The sequence below is a fragment of the Heptranchias perlo genome, chromosome X, assembly GCF_035084215.1.
Source record: "Heptranchias perlo isolate sHepPer1 chromosome X, sHepPer1.hap1, whole genome shotgun sequence".
In the NCBI taxonomy this organism is placed as follows: Eukaryota; Metazoa; Chordata; class Chondrichthyes; order Hexanchiformes; family Hexanchidae; genus Heptranchias; species Heptranchias perlo.
Window position 1 is genome coordinate 12,512,066 of NC_090370.1, and position 21,459 is coordinate 12,533,524.

Consider the following 21,459-nt stretch of genomic DNA (forward strand, 5'->3'; position numbering starts at 1 on the left):
AGTTCTAGTTTCACCCATCCTTGGGCACATCCTTACCGCATCCACCCGATCAAGCCCCTTCACAATCTTATATGTTTCAATAAGATCGCCTCTCATTCTTCTGAACGCCAATGAGTAGAGTCCCAATCTACTCAACCTCTCCTCATATGTCCACCCCCTCATCCCCGGGATTAACCGAGTGAACCTTCTTTGTACTGCCTCGAGAGCAAGTATGTCTTTTCTTAAGTATGGAGACCAAAACTGTATGCAGTATTCCAGGTGCGGTCTCACCAATACCTTATATAACTGCAGCAATACCTCCCTGTTTTTATATTCTATCCCCCTAGCAATAAAAGCCAACATTCCGTTGGCCTTCTTGATCACCTGCATACTAACTTTTTGATTTTCTTGCACTAGGACCCCCAGATCCCTTTGTACTGCAGTACTTTCCAGTTTCTTGCCATTAACATAATAACTTGCTCTCTGATTTTTCCTACTCACCTCGCCAGTATTCATCCCGCCACTACCACTCAACCCAATCCTCATACAATCTCATGGCTCTATCTCATACTCACCCTCTCATGCATCTCTTTCACAGTCAGCCTCACTCAACCTGCCACTACCTGTGCTGCAGCCACAGGGCGTGCATCACATATGTGCAGTAGGCAGCGTATGGTAAACGTGTCGTGAGTATGGAGGGGATGCACAAGGGTGTTTGAGAGTTTGTCATGGTTTTGACTTATATTGAATTTCTGACCAACTCACGTTACATATTATATTGGCACCACTACTGCCACGTCTTTGCGAATCTTGTCTGGTTTGTGCAATAATGCCCTTTCCTGAGGATCACAATGAAGACCCACAACTGATGCCACCCATTGTGTCACTGCAGAGCTGGTGTAGGTGTATTTGCAGGGCTCTTTTGTGCAAACGGCTGAGAGACGTCGGCGATGTCCCCGGTGGCACCCTGGAAGGATGCGGAGGAGAAGTTGTTGAGGGCAGTGGTGACTTTGAGAGCGACAGGTAAGAAGATGGTGCTCGGGCCAGCCGGGAGCAGCTCGGCATGAAGGAGGCTGCAGATGTCCACGACTACATATCGAGTGACTCTGAGCCTCCGTGTGCACTGTTGCTTCGAAAGGTCCAGGAAGCTGAGCCTCGGTCTGTGGACCCTGTGGCGAGGGTAGTGCCCTCTGCGACACATCTCTCTCTGCGGTTGCCCTCCCTCCTACTGTACAGGTGGATATGTCACAGCACTCTGTTGTGGAGCTCCACGTGTCAGAGGTGGACGGTGAGGCTGGTGATGCTGTTCGCCCTCCGAGGAGGTCATGACTGCAGCTACGGCGGCCCCCATCCGGAAGATGTACATCTGAGGGGGTCCGCAAGGTAGGTAAGTGTGTCCTCGCACCGGGGTTGCGGTTCCAGGTCGGTGAATTTTCTAGTTAGGAGGAGGGTGGTGGAGGCCAAACTTTGTCCAATGTGACGGAGTGGCCACCTGTCGAATGCACCTTTGCAGCTGCCACAGGCTGCTGGCTGCATAACCTCCGTTTGAACTGGGAGTGTTTCCCCCAGTATGGGAAACAGTCTCAGTTCAGTGGAAAATCCCATCCCTCCTAATAAAACAGTGCAATCAGGTCTATAAACCACCTGAACGAGCAAGATAAATACTTTCAAGTGGCATCCCGCTGGCTTTAATTGCCTGCGGGATTCCCATCAGCGGGGGCTGCGCGCGCACGCCGGCGCGTCAGTGGGGAACCCGGAAGTGGGCGGGTTGGAGCCGGGCTCCGGTCCCGCTCCGGGATTCCCCGATTTTCGGAGCCCCCCCCCCCCCTGCCAGGAACGCACCCGATAGCGGGTGCTAAAATGATGCCCCTTAAAGCTGAATGTTGTCTACAATATGTCTTGTGAAATGAAAATGACTACACAAATATTGCAACGTTAATAATGTAAATATCTAACTGTTAAATGTTTTTTGCCATTTTTAAAGACTCTTTCAAGCCATTTAGACTTTTTTTTACAGAATATAGCTATTCCATTGCCAATCTTTGAGAAGCATCTGCAATGGCAGTATCCTCCGACATTGGTCTGAATAAAACGCATCAGTTGTGATGTTGGTGGATAATGTCGAGACATTCTCCTCAATATGACCCTTTGCTAATTGTAGGCGTCTGAACAACATCTTGGTGCTGTAACGAGAAAGGCCAGCTCCTGCCAATCATACAGCAAACCACATTAAATCATATTGAAGGGTTTTCAGTTTGCTCTATTCCCTGACTTGGGGCTTAGTTTCCTCTTCTAGGATTGGATGAGGGGCTTGGGGATGATGGGGGTTGGGGGGGAGAAAAGAGATGGTTAAGTAATGTGCCCTCTCATTACTGCACCCTTCTATCCCATGATAACCCTGTACAGGATACTCCATACGACAGCACCAAGTATCTCACAATATCATACATGCCAACCATTAGCTTTCCAACTCATTTGTCTGCTTGTCAGAATTCCACAAGAAAAATCAGCTTTTTTTTTCCCCCACTGGGTTTGGAGGTTGATTCATATTGCCAATCAGGTTAATGGAACCCACAACGGTCAAACAGGCAGATCAGTTGGAGGGAAAACTGAAGGTTGATGGAACCAGTTTTCTCCCACTGTGCACAAACGTGAGGTGGAAAAGTTTCAAGATGGCCTGCTGTGTTTGAGAATTGCAGTTCATTTTAGTATTTCTGTCCAAAAAAGTTGTATGTAACAAATCATGTACTAAAATGCAGCTTTTATAAACTCTTTTCTTTACATGAAGGTTTATTTTCTTGAAGACCAATTATAGCTTTTTTTTTAGATGAGAATATTGTCTGGTGTGATGCATCAACTGGCTTTATTGAGCATTCCTGTCACTGCACTAGTGGAACTGCCAGTGTTTGGAAACAGAACAGGTAGAAGTGGTGAACTCTAATTGCACAGAGATTCCCCTATTTAGCATTTTAGTAATGTATTTTTTGTGATGTGTGATGCAATTACTAAAATGCTAAATATGGGAATCTCTGCAATTTGTTACATTCTGTGCCTTAGCTGTTTACAGATACTGGTGTGATCCCTTTGTTCCTGTGAAATAACCAGAAGTCCACACCACCTGTATTAGAGTGGCTAATATCCACGGGGAAACAAAAGGAGTGACATTAATAATCAATAAGAATATAATAGCTGCTCCAAGATGAGCCAATTAGGGGAATCTTGTACTCTTGGGTGCACCTAACAACACAAGGGGCACAAAAAGCATACTAAAAATACTGCAGAACCAAGGGGTAAAAGAGTGAGGAACTTAAAACAATTAATATCACTAGAGGAAAAAGTACTGGACAAACTAATGGGACTAAAAGCTGACAAATCCCCTGGACCTGATGACCTACATCCGAGGGTTCTAAAAGAGGTGGCTACAGAGATAATGGCTGCATGGGTTATGATCTTCCATAATTCTCTAGATTCTGGAACGGTCCAAGTAGATTGGAAGGTAGCAAATATTACCCCGCTATTCAAAAGGGAGGGAGAGAGAAAACAGGGAACTACAGGCCAGTTAGCCTGACACTGGTAGTCAGGAAAATGCTGGAATCCATTATTAAGGAAGTGGTAACACGGCACTTAGAAAATCATAATATGATTAGGCAGAGTCAACATGGTTTTATGAAAGGGGATTTGTGATTGACAAATCTATTTGTTTTTTGAGCATGTAACTAGCAGGGTAGATAAAGGGGAACCAGTGGATGTAGTATATTTAGATTTTCACAAGGCATTTGATAAGGTGCCATATTAAAGGTTGTTACATAATGTAAGGGCTCATGGGGTTGGGGGTAATACAGTAGCATAGATAGAGGATTGGTTAAAGGACAGAATACAGAACGTAGGGATAAATGGGTCATTCACAGGTTGGCAGGCTGCAACTAGTGGGGTGCTGCAAGGATCGGTGCTTGGGCCTCAGCTATTTACAATCTATATTAATGACGTAGATGAAGGGACCATGTGTAATGTATCCAAGTTTGCTGATGATACAAAGCTAGGTGGGAAAGTAAGCTGTGAGGAGGACAGTCTGCAAAGGGATAAAGACAGATTAAATGAATGGGCAAGAAGGTGGCAGATGGAGTATAATATGGGGAAATGTGAGGTTATTCACTTTGGTAGGAAGAATAGAAAAACAGAATATTTTTTAAAATGTTGAGAAACTATTAAATGTCGGTGTTCAGACTTGGGTGTCCTCGTACAAGAAACAAAGTTAGCTTGCAGGCACTTGGGAAAGCAAATGGCATGTTGGCCTTTATTGCAAGGGGGTTGGAGTGCAAGAGTAAAGAAGTCTTACTACAGTTGTACAAGGCTTTAGTGAGACCTCACCTAAAGTACTGCGTACAGTTTTGGTCTCCTTATCTAAGGAAGGATATACTTGCCTTAGAGGCGGTGCAATGAAGATTCACGAGATTGATTCCTGGGATGAGGGGGTTGTCCCATGAAGGGAGATTGAGTAGAATGGGCCTATACTGGCTGGAGTTTAGAAGAATGAGAGGTGATCTCATTGAAACAAAAGATTATGAGGGGGCTTGACAGGATAGATGCTGAGATTGTTTCCCCGGCTAGAGTCTAGAACTTAGGGGGCATAGTCGCAGGATAAGTGGTCGGCCGTTCAAGACTGAGATGAGGAGGAATTTCTTCACACAGAGGGTTGTGAATCTTTGGAATTCTCTACTCCAGTGGTCTGTAGATGCTGAGTCATTGAATATATTCAAGGTTGAGATGGATAGATTTTTGGACTCTAGGGCAATCAAGGGATATGGGGATCTGGCAGGAAAGTGGAGTTAAGGTCGAAGATCAGCCATGATCTGATTGAATGGCGAAGTGGGCTTGGGGGACTGTGTGCCCTCCTGCTCCTAGTTCCTAGTTCTCATGTTCTTATTAACTAAACCTTCTTATTAACTAAACCTTTAACATTTGCCTCCTTCAGTAATTTTGATATTCAATAGCGCTGCACACTGCACTTTTATGAACTTTAGGATTTTCCCCTTCCATGGCACTATTTCAAAGGGGTTGGAGTGCCAGATCATCGACACAGATACCACCATCACACGAGAGGGCACCACCCACCAGGTGCATGGTTCATACTCCTGTGAATCGGCCAACGTTGTCTACCTCATACGTTGCAGGAAAGGATGCCCCAGAGCATGGTACATTGGCGAGACCATGCAGACGCTGCGACAACGGATGAACGGACACCGCGCAACAATCGCCAGACAGGAGGGCTCCCTCCCAGTCGGGGAACACTTCAGCAGTCAGGGACATTCAGCCACCGACCTTCGGGTAAGCGTACTCCAAGGCGGCCTTCGAGACACACGACAACGCAAAATCGTCGAGCAGAAATTGATAGCCAAGTTCTGCACCCATGAGGACAGCCTCAACCGGAATCTTGGGTTCATGTCACGCTACACGTTACCCCACCAGCGAACAAATGTTATCTGTTTTTAATATAACGGGTCATTTGCTGTCTTTTCTATGTTTCTGCCTCTTTTTTTGGTGGTTTGTATATTTGGAGACCTTGTAGGTAACACCTGTCTGTCTGCACACTGTGATAGTCTTTCCAACTGCCCATTGCCAAGGCAATCTGTAATCACCAGATATTGTTCTGTGATTTATAAATGCGAAGGGTTCGAGGATTTCATTTCCACAACATTCACCTGAGGAAGGAGGAAGCCTCCGAAAGCTTGTGCATTTCAAATAAAATTGCTGGACTATAACTTGGTGTTGTAGAATTGTTTACAATTGTTAACCCCAGTCCATCACCGGCATCTCCACATCATGACTATTTCAAAGAGTAGGGGAGTTCTCCCTGGTGTCCTGGCCAATATTTATTCCTCAACCAACACCTTAAAAACAGATTACATGGTCATTATCTTATTGCTGATGTTGGGACCTTGTGTGCAAATTGGCTGAAGTGTTTCCTACCTTACAACAGTAACTATACTTCAAAAGGTCTTAATTGGCTGTAAAGCGCTTTGGGACGCCCTGAGGTTGTGAAAGGTGCGGTATAAATGCAAGTCTTTTTAGACAATGAGACTTCTATTAAAGGAGTTGGACTCCATACTATAAAATGTGTATTATGTACTGCAATTTGGCCTCAGCAACCTCTGAGTTAGGGCAGTATAGTCGCTACTGCGCGCGTGTGTGTATTCTTCCAGTAGTGAGAAAGGGTCATGGCCTACAACGTAAACTTCCTGCCGCCTTCCGGAGATGCTGACTGTAGCAGCTGTAGTATTTTGCTTTATAAACTGTGAGGAGTTTCGTTTTGCCCAACCTAGTTAGCAGTTGCTAGACCTTATGCGCATATACAGCTTAGGTGGGCGCTGACCGCCTCTTTAATGAAGTCTGATCCAGCGGCCAGGTCAATCGGACAATGGGCACGAGTAGTTTGCGAATTGTTTATATAATATTCCAAACCTCCTTACCCTCCAACTGCACGCCGCAGGTAAAATATTGCCACCAATAACCCAGTACAGCTTTCAATTAGGCACTCTGGAGCCGCTGTGACCGATTGTCTGTGTGGCTTTTATTTCACATAAGATACTCACAGAATTGTAAACATATTGATACTTATGTGTAATAATTCAACATTGCCAAATGTTCCTTGGTAGTTGGTACACTCCTTGGGCTGCCAGGTCGGTAGGCAGGACTGGGTTGTGGGAATGATTGACAATGTCTCGGCCAATTGCGAATTGAGCGTGGAGAGGCGGGAGTTCCGGGGCATGTTGCCAGTTATAAGGCTGAACTGGGGCAGGCTGTCCGTGTTAGTTATCGCCAGGGATGAGAAGAGCCGGATTTGGTAAGATTGAGCAGGAACTTGTGTATGCCTTTATGGAACTTTCAGCAAGATTAACAATAAGGAATATATTTCGATAAAACAATATTTTTATGACCTGAATAATTTTTCAACAGACAGGATTGTATTAATATATATTTGTAGATGACTTAGATGAAGGAATAGAGTTGTATATCCAAGTTTGCAGATGACACTAAGTTTGCTGATGACGCTGTTAGGTGGGAGCAGGAAATTACAAAGGAACATTGATAGATTAAGTGTGTGGGCAAAACTGGCAGATGGAATTCAATGTGGGGAAGTGTGGACCAAGAAAGATAGATCATAGTATTTTCGAAATGTTAGGCTAGGAACTGTGCAGAAGCTGAGAGATTTGAGAGCCCCTCGAGTGTAGAAGTTTAAGGGGTGATCTAATTGGGGTGCTTAAGATGATTAAAGGAGTTGATAGTTTCTTTTTATCTACCCAATTTCCTCTAATGGGAGAGTCCAGATAGATTTTTGGACTCTAGGGGATATATGGGAATCGGGCGGGAAAGTGGAGTTGACGTCGAATATCAGCCACAATCTTATCACGTGGTGGAGCAGGCTCGAGGGGCCCCATAGCCTACTCCTGCTCCTATTTCTTTCTTATGTTCTTTGAACAACTGGGCGTAACCTTTAAAATTAGAGCTAGGCCATTCAGGGGTGAAATCAGGAAGCACTTCTTCACACAAAGGGTAGTGGAAATGTGGAATTCTCTCCCCCAAAAAGCTGTTGAGGCTGGGGGTCAATTGGAGCTTTCAAGACTGAGATCGATAGATTTTTGTTTGGTAAGGGTATTAAGGGATATGGAATTGAGGTACAGATCAACCATGATCTAATTGAATGGTGGAACAGGCCCGAGGGGCTGAATGGCCTCCTCCTGTTCCTATAATCCTAGTATCAATGAACAATTTTAGCTTTAAATGCCAATTTTGTTTTTCTGGACTTTGTGTCACAGCCATTTAGTCAGAGGGGGTGTAGACTGTGGCTGGGTCTCTGGAAAGTGTGTCCATTATGAAGCGGTATAGTGTAATTTGTATTAGAGAAAGGCATGCAGGCAAAGTGTGTTCTTGAATATGCAGAAATGTGCCAGTTTGCTGACCCACTTGTACCATACTCATATAGTGATGTACTCCAGGGCGATACCAGTTCATCGCTTAACCTGCCGCTTTTCCCTCCTATAGCAAAGCCTAGATTTTTCAAGTATCCTCTATTAAATTCAGGCCCCATGATGTCCACAGCCACCACCACTTGCTCCTCCTCACTTGTGCTGTGTATCATCTGATGCATCCTTCTGTAATTCACTATCTAAACCCCCGGGTGGATGTACCTGTGCTAGTTCTTCTGGTAGAAATGAGTAGTGCAGAATGTTGTGAAGTGTTGGTGTCTTGTGAGCCACTGGGACCTGACACTGCCTTCTGTGGCACTTTTAGCAAAAGTGAAGAGAAAGATATGGATGTCTTGCTTTCAATATTGCTTACATGAGAACAGACTGTGTAACATGGCATTATGCTTGACTCTATGTCTGCGTAGAATGCGACTCGTGATACTTGCCTTAACCTTAGGGAAAGTCCACAACTTCGCTTCCTCCACTCCTTCTGTACCCTCTGGCCTAATGATGTGCAGGTTGGCATCCTCAAATATACTCAAGGGCTTAATATTACATGGTCCTCCTCCAATTTGTATCTGCTCTCTTGTTATGCTCCACCTTGCCCTGGAAGTAAAGAAGCAGAGTTAATATTATCTAATTGTATTACCATCCAACGATACATAAACCTAAAATATTAAGTTATGGAACTGTATAAAATGTATATTAGATATAACTATATCTGGTTATACATTAAACACATTGTAATGTATGTATTTTTGCCAGGGTTTTCCACTTCTGCCATTACCAGAGAAAATCCCAGCCATAAAATTGGAGTTGGTAATGCCTAGAAAAGAGATTGAGGAGATCTGATAGCGATCTTTAAAATTATGAAGGGGTTCGATTAGGGTGGATGTGAAGAAATTATTTCTGTTTGTGGGTGAGTCCAGAACAAGGGGCATAAATACAAGATATTCACTAATAGATCAAGTTAGGAATTTCTTTACACAGAGAGTGGTGAGAAACAGAACTCGTTGCCACGTGGAGTGGTTGAGGCAAATAGCATAGATGCATTTAAAGGGAGGCTTGATCCATACACGAGGGAGAAAGAAGTAGGGGGATATGGGGCAGGGTGTGACGAGGGGGGAGGAGATTTGTGTGGAGTAAAAACATCGGCATAGACCAGTTGGGTCAAATGGCCTGTTTCTGTGCTTTTGATTCTATGTAATCTCGTTTATGGGATCTTGCTCTGTGCAAAATGGCAACTATTCCACAGCAGTTGCTGTAATTCAATGTATGTCAGGTGCTTTGAGATGTGATGACGAACAATCTAAATGCAAGTCTTTTTGCAAAAGCCACTGACTGAAAGTGGACATAGAGCCAGTGTTATAAGTGCAAATCCCACTTTAGCGAATTGAATTTAATAAATCTGGTCATTTGTGGGCTGGTGCTGGAATAAATGACTATGAAGATTGTTGTAACTACCCAACCGGTTCAGTAATGCCCTTCAGGGAAGGGAGCCTACTATCTCTACCCGGTCTAGCCTACAGTCCCACAATACATGGTTGACTCTTAATGCCCTCCTGAAGAGGCCTAGCAAATCACTGAATTGGAAACAAGGTAAATAGGAATGGGTGACAAATGCCATTGTTGCATGTATCCCAAGAACAAAATATAAAAACACTTCCCATGTGAAGCACTAAGCCCAGTGGATTTTATTTTTTAAACCAACCCCATGAAGTGATTGTGTTATATCTCCAAATTAAGAAAGCATAGACTGGCTGAGATTTGTTGTTAAACAGTCCCTTAAACCAGTGACTGTCACTGCTGAATCTTCAGCTTACTAGATACACGGGCCATGTTATTCAGAGAGGTTGACTGAGCCTGTGAAAGGCTTTGGCAAATGTTCAGGTCGATCACAAATGAATCACCAAGCTGCTCAAAGGCAAGGTTCAAACTGCGCAAAATAAGCAATGCCAGTGGGAACAGCCAGGCCAAAAAACATACTGGCGATTGTGGACTAGCCAGAATGTTCACGGTAATAGATAATTTGAGAGCAGCTTGGATAACTTTGGAAAGTACTGATATATGGGCAAAAGGATAATGGTTGGAAAGTCAAGGGGGACCAGTGTTCTTAGGGAGAGAATGAACATGGACGAGGAATAGAAGAAACTGCATAGGGCAAATAAGTTAGGAGGTAAACGAGATGAGCACAATAGGAGAGATGCCAGCAGGACCAGAGGCTTTATTGGAATCGAGAGAGTGGAGGGCCTGAGAATTGTTATGAATCCATTTGCTAAAAGATGGGTTGGAGCCAAGGTCATAATCGTTGTGATTCAGTTTTTGTATTTGTCTTTTGACAGGAAACAGGCACACGGGGGTAGCTACTGGCAAATGAAGGCAGAATCATGGTGGCAAACAACTGCAGGTCATGGATGGCTTTTTCCCTCGGTGTTCTGTTTGGAATATTTATTTTGTACTTCTTTGCAAATTGCTTTTCATTTATGAGGCACTTTATCCTCCAGCCTGAGATTCAGACTGTAAGCAATTATTCACAAGAGCCAAGTGGAAGACAGGCCCAGGAACTAGGAGACAGTCTGTTTTCCAGCGGGGCTCCGAAATCTCACTTAGGTACAGTAACAAGCTATAGTGCTGGAACATTGTGAACTCCAGGTTAGGATCTCAGTCAATTGAGGAAGAAAGGGGCTTTTGTGTTCTTCCCAGTTTTCATACCGTACATTTTTCAGTTATCTTTTCCAAACACCTTCTGCAGCTGAGGGAGCAGGTGATCTACTCATATGCTGCCATCAATGCAGTTCTAAAATCCACCACCAGGGGGTGGACAAGAGCAGCCTGCGATGCCTTCCTCCCCATTTTCCTTCCCCGTAGGGAATGTTCGGCATCTGCTGCCTGACACAGCTAGTCTTGGCATTGCAAACATCGTAAACCCAAGCTCCACCATTGTATGGCTGCTCCCACCTGAAGGACTAACGTCTCCAATTTTTGAATTTTGAATCCTGCAACCAGGATCCCACTCATTATTCTACCATATGCCTCAAATTCCTTGGGCTGTGGTCCAGGTGGTAAGTTGGAGTTTGTGGGATCAGTGGGAAGGCACCTAATTTGAATGAAGCAGGTCTACACGAGTGCCACCATAGATGAAATAGCTGGTGCCCACTTGCCCCATAAACTCTGGTGCCTGCCTGCCCTCTGCCATGTTTTTTAATTTAAAAAATCAGCCATTTTTGAGGGGGTTCAATAGCCTAGAACCTACCAGTGAGGCTCACTATTGCCCTTCTGAAGGTCAGTATGCCTCTATTTGCTTGGCGTACCAGCCCGCAGAGATGAACTGAGTCCAAGTTTGAGCCAGGTTAGTAGGACCTCCCAGCGTGGGGAGTCTTCATGCCCTTGGAAACATTTTTTTAACACAGCGAGTTGTTATGATCTGGAATGTGCTGCCTGAAAGGGCGGTGGAAGCAGATACAATAGTAACTTTCAAAAGGGAATTGGATAAATACTTGAAGGGGAAAAATTTGTAGGGCTATGGAGAAAGAGCAGGGGAGTGGGACTAACGGGATAGCTCTTTCAAAGAGTTGGCACAGGCACGATGGGTCGAATGGCCTCCTGTGCTGTAAGATTCTAAGTCAGAACCTCCAGGAAATGGCAGGGACCCAGTGCAACCGGGTCTCGCCGTATTACAAGGGGTTTATGCCGGTCTCCAGCTGGAGCTACAGCAGGAGACCAGCAGACTATCTGAGGAATGTCTGCCCCTGTGGAGTTTTGTTTCTGAAAGTGATCATTAGTAACTTTCAGTCTGGGTTTCTGTTCAGTTTCAAGCAAGGTTTGATATGCGACCTGATTATATAAGCCCAATGTCCCCTTGGAACTTGATGCTATGGGCCTTACGTATTTATTTATTTGGTTTGTCTGTGTGATAAATAACAGTTTACTGTTTAGGCAACCATTAAGATGCTTCCACTGTGATCATGCATGGTTATTGAGTCTGAGGTCAATCAATTTAATGTGACCTGATTGACTTCATATATCCGACCTGAACATCCTATAACCTTAGGTGAAAATTGTTTCCAAGTTTTTTTTTAACGCAGTGAGTTGTAATGATCTGGAATGCACTGCCTGAAAGGGCGGTGGAAGCAGATTCAATAATAACTTTCAAAAGGGAATTGGATAAATACTTGAAGGGAAAAAATTACAGGGCTACAGGGAAAGGGCAGGTGAGTGGGACTAGTTGGATAGCTCTTCCAAAGAGCTGGCACAGGCATGATAGGCCGAATGGCCTCCTTCTGTGCTGTATCATTCTATGATTCTAGGTATCTTTTTCTACCCATTCTTGTATTCCTAATCTCACGCCAACCTTAAACAACTGGCTGCCTGCCCTAACTAGCTTGCTCTTTTCTGGCAGGCTTTTTTTTTTAATGCCGCCTTGTTGAAACAGGGAAGAAAGGCACTGACCAAAAAGCAAAATGCTGCAGATCAAACGAAAACACCAGAGACACTTGGCAGGTCAGGCAGCATCTGTCGAGAGCACACAAAGGCAGTTGATGAGTTTTAAATGAAAATCACAAGCTTTTGGAGGCTTTCTCCTTCGTCAGTTGAGCGAGTGACTCGCTCACCTGACGAAGGAGAAAGCCTCCGAAAGCTTGTGATTTTCAAATAAAACAGTTGGACTATAACCTGGTGTTGTAAGATTCCTTACATTTGTCAACCCCAGTCCATCACCGGCATCTCCACATGATGAGTTTTAAGGAAGGGTTATACCTGAATCATGTTTTCTTGATCGACGCTGAGTATCTTCACAAAGAAATTCAGCTTTAAGGCTGCCACCCTCGATGGAATGCTCCATGAGAAAATTCTGAATCAGTGGTCACATTAAGATCCTGTCGGTAGCAGCACCTAATTTTAATAGCGATGTATTATCACAGTCACAACGTTACCTGTTTGCAACTGTTTAATCCATTGCCTTTCTTCTCGTGCTTTTTTTTTAAAAAAAAGACAAAAAATGATTCCTGTACGTGATGCATGTTTTAAATTTCTATTGGCTGGAATTTGTTCATGATGTAATCAATATATTGCTCTTTGGGTGTGGAGAAGAGAGAGAATCATGGGCTAGATTTTCCACCAAACTAGCACCAGAGCTGCACTTCCTCCCTACTGGTGTTACACTGCTGGGAACCAGCCCAGTTTTTTCCTTGGTGCACCATCACTACATATTCACAGTGGATTCTCGTTGCCATTAGTGCCCTGTGGGTGGGTAAGGTGGGTCCCGTACTGCTGCAAGGGCCAAGGCAGCCGTTTTGTGCCTGTAACAACGTGACTAACCGCAGTGTCTGAGGCTGCTGCTTCTTCAGGTCACTGAGCTTGCAGACTCCAGTTGAGGTGTTACTGTCTGTAATCCGGCAATGGAGGCTCCAGCTTTTTCATCCTGAGGGAAGAGTGCCCATGAAAGGCATGATCCAGGCCCCATAGAAGGAGGCGGCCTTAGCAGTGAGTGCCAGTCGGCCTCATCCATTAGTGCCCCCCCTCACCCACCCGGAGGGCACTAATGGCCTCTCCAGTGCAGCCAAGGTTACAGGATGCATTTACACCTTGTAACAGTGCTCTGTAATAAGCAGCTTTCCCTAGTTGCACCACCTTGTCCTCACTGCATCAAACACCATCTGTGACTTCCTACCCACGTGCAGGAGGTCCCCTATTACCCTTCACACCCCCTTCTTTTCCCTGCAAGTGTTCCATTACTCACAGCTGAACATGGGGAAGCAGTGGAAGGCTCTCGTGGTAGGTATTTCATTGCCAACACCCATTCTCACTCTGATTTAAGGGAGCCTCGGTCGCTGTGGAGGAGAGTGACATGTCAGCAAGCAACTGAGTTGAGCTTGTTACCAAAGCGGGGACCGTGGCGGCAGAATTCATTTGGCAGTGGTTTCAGATCTTAGTCAGCTGAAGGTCTCCCTTACGAGCTGTGTCTGCAGCTGTCTGGCACCTGGCACAACTCAGTTACTGTTTTGTGAGGAAGGTGCTGCCTTCTCACATATTGCTGAGGGGTCACAGTGCAGTAGCAATATCACTGATACCCCCATTATATTACAGCGCTGTCACCAATGGCAGCCCTGACTTCAACCACAACGCTATAATGGGAATGAAGTGTCGCAAGTGCCATCTGAGAAGCTAAGAAGCCCCTTAGGAGGAAGTGGTTTTCTGTTGCTCTTTCAAGTCATTCATCGCCAGCAGAACTGGACGTTGCTGGCTGACATTTTTCAAGTTGCAGTTGGGCTCTTCACTATCAGTTTTTGCATTGCTGACCTGTACAAAACCTCTCGCAATTGTTTCTTGGTGAATGCTAGAATTTGAAATCTGCCCCACAGTGTAAATGGAACCAACGCAGAACCCCATTCCAAGTGTGAGACCACAGCTACACCAGTCAGTGTGGCTACCAGTGTGCCCACATAATTGACTTCTGTTCTGAGCGATTTTAAATATTGTCAAGTGATGGTGTTCGGCACATTACGAAAGTTGTAATGTGATACTAAATACATGACTAATAAGCTGGTGGTGTTATGTTACTCTTTACAGTGAAGACACCAGGTTATTTATGTAGTTTAATTAGTGACTGGCATGGCCATTTGTTGGGAGTGGAAAGATGAGCTCCAGCATTGAATATCAGTTCTTGCTCATTGCTGACCTCTCAACAGAATGACCACTTTCAGGTTTGAGATGATGCAGAGCAGATATCGGGACGAAGCGGAGGGTACAAATCCTCTCAAAATCCAAACCGATACAAGTGTATACTTGTACTGGACAGTAATCAACCTTTATACAACAGTAATAGTTGCACTTCATTGGTGCAAAGTGCTTTGGGACGTCCTGAGGTTGTGAAAGGCGCTGTGTAAATGCAGGTATGTTCTTTCTTTGTATGACTTTTTTTGTGTTTTTTGTCTCTCCTTTTTGCCCCGCCCCCCCCCCCCCCCCCCCATTTTGTTTTAGGCGAAGATAGTGAAATAGCTGACCGTCTGTACAGAAAGGTTCGAATCCTGTGCTGGGTGATGACTAGCCCGAACACACTTCACACTAAAGCCAAACACATCAATGCCACTTGGGCTCGGCACTGCAATATTGTGCTTTACATGAGTTCAGTGAAGGACGATGCATTTTTCGCCATTGAATTGGGGACCGGAGAAGGCCGGGACCAGCTGTACTGGAAAACCATTCGAGCGTTCCAGTATGTCCATGAGCATTACTTGGATGAGGCTGACTGGTTTATGAAAGCTGACGATGACACGTATGTCATTGTGGACAACCTGCGATGGCTTCTATCAAAGCACTTGCCAAGCAAGCCAATTTATTTTGGGAAAAGATTCAAACCCTACGTGAAGCAAGGCTATATGAGCGGCGGAGCAGGTTACGTCCTCAGTAAGGAGGCCCTAAAGAGGTTTATCGAAGGCTTTAAGGCAAACATATGCAGCCATACATCATCTGTGGAGGATCTGGCCCTGGGCCAATGTATGGCCAAAGTGGGAGTTGAAGCTGGAGATTCGCGGGACACAATGGGAAGGGAAACATTCCATCCTTTCATTCCAGAATATCACCTGATTCCCAGAATCCTGCCAAAAAGCTTCTGGTACTGGAGTTACTGCTATTACCCCATTATCGAGGTATGTGCTTTTAGGGTGTTTTGTTTTCTTTTAATAGGGAAGCCATTAGTGGGGAGAGAAGCTGTTTAGACATTGTATTCGCCACAGGATGCTAAAACGACCTTAAGGGATCAATGGTAAAAGTATGTTGAAAGTATAATTGAGAGTTGAACACTCACAGCTTCCCATGTAATAGGTTTAATCTTTGGGAGGAGTTTAGCCCTTTTGAATAGTGCAAATTAAGTGCATTCTACCAAATTGTCCTATTATTCTAAGAGAAATAGCTGTACTCCTTTTGGCATCTCTTCTTGTCTTAATGAATGCTTTAGAATTGCGGTTTAGAGATACTTAGTTATGTACTGGGGAAGCCTGGCAGAAACAGAAGATTTGCCCTTTTCCTAATGGACACAAAGTGCTGAAGAGTCAAACCTGCAATGTCTGATGTGCCCTTGTCCCCCTTGTCCTACCTTAAAGAATGATGAAAGCTTTGGTGCTCAAGGTAGTAATTCTGAGATTTTTCACCAAGATATAAGCCTACTGCTCTGATGCCCAGGCTGCAAGGGAGCTTCTACAGAACAATGTTGACTTCATGGGCATGACTTCTGATCCAGAATTAGGATATTATCAAGTGGGTGTTAATGAAATCTTGTAAACGTGGACAAAGTACAAATGATTTTGAATTCCTTTTAAACTCTGGTGACTCTTTAAGAAGAACCTGGCTGTGAAACTGGGGCAGTGTCAGCCTTCCATTTGTCCTGTTCCTTGCTTGATCTTTCTTCTCCTGTAATGATAACCCCATTAGTGTAGGAGACTGCCTGCAGTAACACAGCAACAGGGAATTTCAAAAATTCTAGGCCAGAAAGCAGTAAAACAATGCCAAGGACATGAAAAACAGATTGCAGAGACCTCCTGTGCCACTTGTTGATGGCTTCTATAAGCCTATTTCACAGCAACTGAAGGTCTTTAGTACTTTTCTCCCTTACTATGGTGCTCTCTTCCCCACATTTGCTATTTTTTTCCTCTATTTTAATCGTTCTGTTTCTTCTTTCCCTCTCTGATTTATTTTGCTTTTTCTTCTTTTACATATCCTTCCTTTCCCTCTGCTTATTCCTTCCTTTCCATTTAACATTAACAATAAGTCAGGAGTTCTTGGGTTTTAATCTGAAATGCTGCATTTACTGAGAAGAAAGCAACCAGAGTTTAGATCACCACTTAAACTGATGCTATGATGTCTTTCAGGATTTAACTGTCGGAAGCTTTGGCGCGTGTAGGTTTTTTAATATATTATTCGTATCTGTTAATTACTATTTCAGATATCTATTCATCTCTTCCTCCATGGCAGCCTGACTTTGTACAATTCCCTGGGTTAGAAGTGTGGAGAATCAGGCTGAGACTGTTCCATCTTGGTGCCTAGAATGGGGGATGTAGGAAGGTCCACAGAGGATCAAATGTAATTGCAAACATTTTGAAAAGTAATTGCTGAGTAATCTCTGTAATCTGGAGGTTACCACTTACTGCGCATAATAATTACCCCTCAAGCTTTCCTCCCTTTTTACGTCACCCTGCTGAGCAGACCAGCTGATATCAGACCAAGTAGTTACTGGTGCATTGTGACCATACTGGATCAGTTCATTTTTTAAAAAAAATCCAGGCTCCTGCACAATAATCTGTTGCTCAGTTGGGTTGCACAGGTTTTGTACAATTTTCTCAAAGATATTGTGTTTATATAACACTTTTCACAGCTTCAGGAATTTCACTTGTGGGCGAGTCCAAAACTAGGGGGTCATAAATATAAGATAGTCACCAGTAGGGAATTCAGGAGAAACTTCTTTACCCAGAGAGTGGTGAGAATGTGGAACTCGCTCCCACAAGGAGTAGTTGAGGCGAATAGTGTAGATGCATTTAAGGGGAAGCTGGATAAACACGAGGGAGAAAGGAATAGAAGGATATGCTGATAGGGTGAGATGAAGTAGGGAGGGAGGAGGTTTGTGCGGAGCATAAACACCAGCATAGATCAGTTGGGCCGAATGGCCTGTTTCTGTGCTGTACATTCCATGTAATCCAATGAAGATGTGAAGTACAGTCACTGTTACGTAGGCAAACATGGCAGCCGATTGCTCGCTCTTTTTTCCTCAGTCTTCCCATCCCTCCCCCCAATCTTGACTTCTTGGAGCTAATGTTTTTTTTTTCTATTTTCTTTCTAAATCCACAGGGTCCTCAGTGCTGCTCCGGCCTTGCAGTCTCTTTCCACTATGTTGATCCGGCCCTGATGTACACCTTGGAGTATTTTGTTTACCGTCTCCGCCCATACGGATACTACTATCGCTACTTTCCCGAGGGGGGCCTACAAGGTCACTTGAGACTGATGGAAACTGCAAATGGCCAAACCAGAGTGGACCAATTGGAGAGCAGTCATGGACCTGGAAAAGAGAATATCACAGTGACCAGGAAGGTGATATTATGATAAAAGGCACATGCTATGTCTATGGGTCTGCTGCTTCCTTCGGTTACTCGTAAAGGAGCAATGCAGAGAGACCTACCATGCTAACTGCCTGTTATTAAGCAGGCAGCTTTTCATAGAGCTAACGGGACCCACAGCAGAAATAACCACCTGAGGCATGAAATCAGACTCTGGATTAAATGGCCACTTTTAAAATCACAGGCACTGTTTAAAGTGGCCTTTGTGGTTGGATTTGGGCTGTACAGCAACTTTTCAGTTATGTCGGTCTAGATTTTTATTACACTGGAAACAACCTCCTGCCTTAAGCAACCAGTTTGATGGTGACAGCTTGGACCTGGTTTTCGTATCACTTTATTTTAAATTGCCATTGTCTACTGTTTTTCTTTGGAAAGCAGCAGCACTTGCTGAAAGGGGCAGCTCCATTAAGAATGGTGACCCAACGTCTGTTTTGATTTTGAGATGCTAAAATAACATTCTTTGTTTAAAAAGAACATTTGATTTCTGGGGTGCGCACGCCGCAGCCTGTCAGCCAAGACATTGTTGCACTGTGCATTTACCAGACGGGAGTTTACAGGCAGCGTCCCTGCCTTATCAGCTATCTAGTTTTCTTTCAGTAAGGAAGTGAGAGAATGTGCAGATTGTTTCAACCTGCTGGTAATTATTAAAATCAATGAAAATGTTTAGATTCTTGTCATTGATTTTAAATAATCTTGTTTTTCCTTGATGTGTTAAGGAAATGAATTTTTAAGGTACAGCGGGTGATGTCCTGAATATGTGGGTTTGAGCATGCATCCTTGCCAGCACAGCATGCTCGATTGGGCGGTTTATATACTGCAGCCAATGCACAGCAATAGCGGAACAAGTTTTAATGTCCATATGTTTGTCAAGTTTCTGCTAGTTTTAGCATCAATGCAGCACCCACACCAAAAATGTACTACAATACAATATTAAATCTCAACATTATATCCATTAGATACTAACGTTCCAGAAATGCAGCGACACATAGAGCCTAGGTATGTTTCAATATGTGACCAGTCTGGGCTGTTTTTGTTACCGTGTATGGTGCTTACCCATAAAAGCCTTTTTATTTTTTTAGAAACATTTTTGTTTCAGTATTTGGCAGAAATGTTCTCTATATTGAATTTTTAAATGTCTGCTTTAAAGACTTCAATCCTATTCACTTGTCTTTAACAAATTAACAATGGGAAGTAATATTGGATATTTAGATAGCTGATTTAATGCACTTTGTTAAGAATTTGGATGTTGCACTGTAGTTTAAATATTTAAGTGTTTGTAAGGGGGTGGGTATCTTTCACAACTCGCTGCTGTGATGTTTTTAGGGTGACTTAAGGAACCGTTTCCTCTTGTCACCGTTTTGCTGCACTTCCCACAAGTGGACCTTGCACCTGCTATAAGCTGGAAGCTTCAGCCCTGTGTTTTTATTTTTGCCCCTTGCACCCTTCAGGAGACTCAATCCTCGAGCTCTAGTGCTCATTGCACTTTATCTCTCTCTAAGCCACACAGTATAATCAACATGCCACATTTGAGCTGGACTCAGATTCTGGATTAAATAAATTTATTTCCAGAAATTAAGCAAGTTGGACTCATTCAGAACAGCACATGTTTCTGGGCCACTAAAGTGGAGAATCTCTTTTTTATATTTTAACTTTTGCTATAAGCAGCAAACCCTCAAATTTTTGTTGCTTTTTCATGTTTCATGAATCTTCTGGTAAACCATGGCACTGACTGTACAGGTTCCCTCTGCTTCTTCCCTTCCATAACAGGACAGACCAGGACCTGTGCATTCAACGACATGTATGCTTATGACTTCACCACCATCCTTGACCCCACATTCACCTCTGTTGTCAGACTGCCTATCCTGATATTAGATCACAGAGGAGCAAGCACTTTCTCCAGTTGAATATTGGGGAAAACGGAGTGCTATCTTCCACTCCCGCCAAAAGTCAGTACCTTTTTGCCTTTGATTCCATCCACCTCCTCACTTGCTCACTCAGGTCAGACCTGAGCTTAGCTTCAAACTCCATCAAATCTTCAAATCCTGTACATCATCAAGATTGCTTATTTCCACCTCTGCATCCCTACCTCAGCCCTGCCATTGCTGAAACCCCTATCCACACTTTTATTTCCTCACTATTTCACTCCAATGCCTACGTTGCTGATCTGTCGAGCTCTAACTTGTGCAAAACTCTGCTTCCCCACTCTGTCCCATCCTGGCTTGCCCACTAGCTCCCCATTCCCCCAATGGCCAGGATCCAGCAGGCATCCCTTCCATCCAGTATCGCTATGGCACAAATAACAGGAAATACATAATTTTCAGAGCATTGATTACATTTCTTCCTCTGTCTCACGTCACTTCTGATGAGAAGTCCCAGAAGTGGTTAGGGACAGGCAGAGTGGCTCCATCAGCATAATACTCCTAGCAGACAATCCAGACCCTTGTCTGTGCCTTCAAATTGTCAGCCCCTGCCCCACTCCACCCTACTTCCGTAACCTCCTCCAGCTGTACGTCCCAGACCGTACCCCTTGGTCCTCCGACTCTGCCCTCCTGTGCGTTTTCACCCTGCCCCACTCCACCAGCACTAACCGAGCTTTCATTCACTTTAGCCCTACCCTCTCAAACTCCCTTCTGCTTTTTCTCCCCTGCCTTTAAAAAACACCTTTTCAAAACCTCTTTTAAACCATGCTTTTGGTGATCTCTTGTAATCACTGCTTGCTGTCCACACTCTCCTATGTTATCATATCAGAAATGCATATTGTGGTTTAATTTCCTGTGCACTGTTTTCTGTGTGCCAGTTAACCCGTTTGTGTAAATTCATTTGAACGCGCTTAAAATAAACGAGTTAATGAATGGATTAAAATAGCAGACTTGAGTTTGCACCAACAGTAAGATAGCCCAATACGAATCCACTCGAACTAAGTGTGTAAGATGCCTGTTTGATGATTCTCACTGGTGAAACATAAAGTCTGGAGTGAGTTGTGCAGAACATACACTGAGTACAGATTGAGGAGAGACTGAGCAACTCACAGCTTCATCAGTTATGTTGACCCCAATCATAAAAAAATTTCCATGTTCAGCGGTTTACCAGTGAGCTTACATGTGGCATAATGTCTGATTGCTCCGTCCTATAAGTGCAATGTTTAAGAATATACCCCAGGATCAGCGGGGAAAACCAGTGGACAATTTTTCTCTTGTAAACAAAAAAAAATTGAAAACTTGAAATTTAAAATGTGTTTATACCTGAAGCATTAACTGTTGATGTTTGCCAGATTTCCTGTTGCAGCTTATAATCAATTTGTTTTGTAATGTTTATTTTCTTGAAATAAAAATATTTTTTTCGGGTGAAAGGGAGTGTGGTGACAGCACAATGTGTTCTATCCCCAGCACCTTGCACCATGTCGTTGTACCGTA

At 44.0% G+C, this 21,459-nt stretch overlaps 1 protein-coding gene across 2 annotated transcripts; it reads left to right on the forward strand.

The window, feature by feature from the left end:
- The first annotated feature begins 6,792 nt into the window (after window positions 1–6,792).
- Window positions 6,793–21,459, forward strand: LOC137307284 (glycoprotein-N-acetylgalactosamine 3-beta-galactosyltransferase 1-like). Of its 2 annotated transcripts, XM_067976732.1 has the most exons (4): window positions 6,793–6,820; window positions 10,286–10,553; window positions 14,922–15,589; window positions 17,781–21,459. In XM_067976732.1, the coding sequence occupies exons 2-4, from the start codon at window positions 10,331–10,333 to the stop codon at window positions 18,030–18,032; spliced, it is 1,143 nt and encodes a 380-aa protein (XP_067832833.1). In that variant the 5' UTR covers window positions 6,793–6,820; window positions 10,286–10,330; the 3' UTR covers window positions 18,033–21,459. The 2 variants fall into 2 exon arrangements, with proteins under 2 accessions (XP_067832833.1, XP_067832834.1); XM_067976733.1 differs by lacking the exon at window positions 10,286–10,553 and having other exon boundaries at window positions 6,803–6,820.

Bases quoted from the DNA above. Each gene is read 5' to 3' on its own strand.
- LOC137307284 (XM_067976732.1), top strand. From the start codon at position 10,331: ATGGTGGCAAACAACTGCAGGTCATGGATGGCTTTTTCCCTCGGTGTT. The intron at 10,554-14,921 runs GTACAGTAACAA...ATTTTGTTTTAG, and splicing joins GGCTCCGAAATCTCACTTAG to GCGAAGATAGTGAAATAGCT. The intron at 15,590-17,780 runs GTATGTGCTTTT...CTAAATCCACAG, and splicing joins GCTATTACCCCATTATCGAG to GGTCCTCAGTGCTGCTCCGG.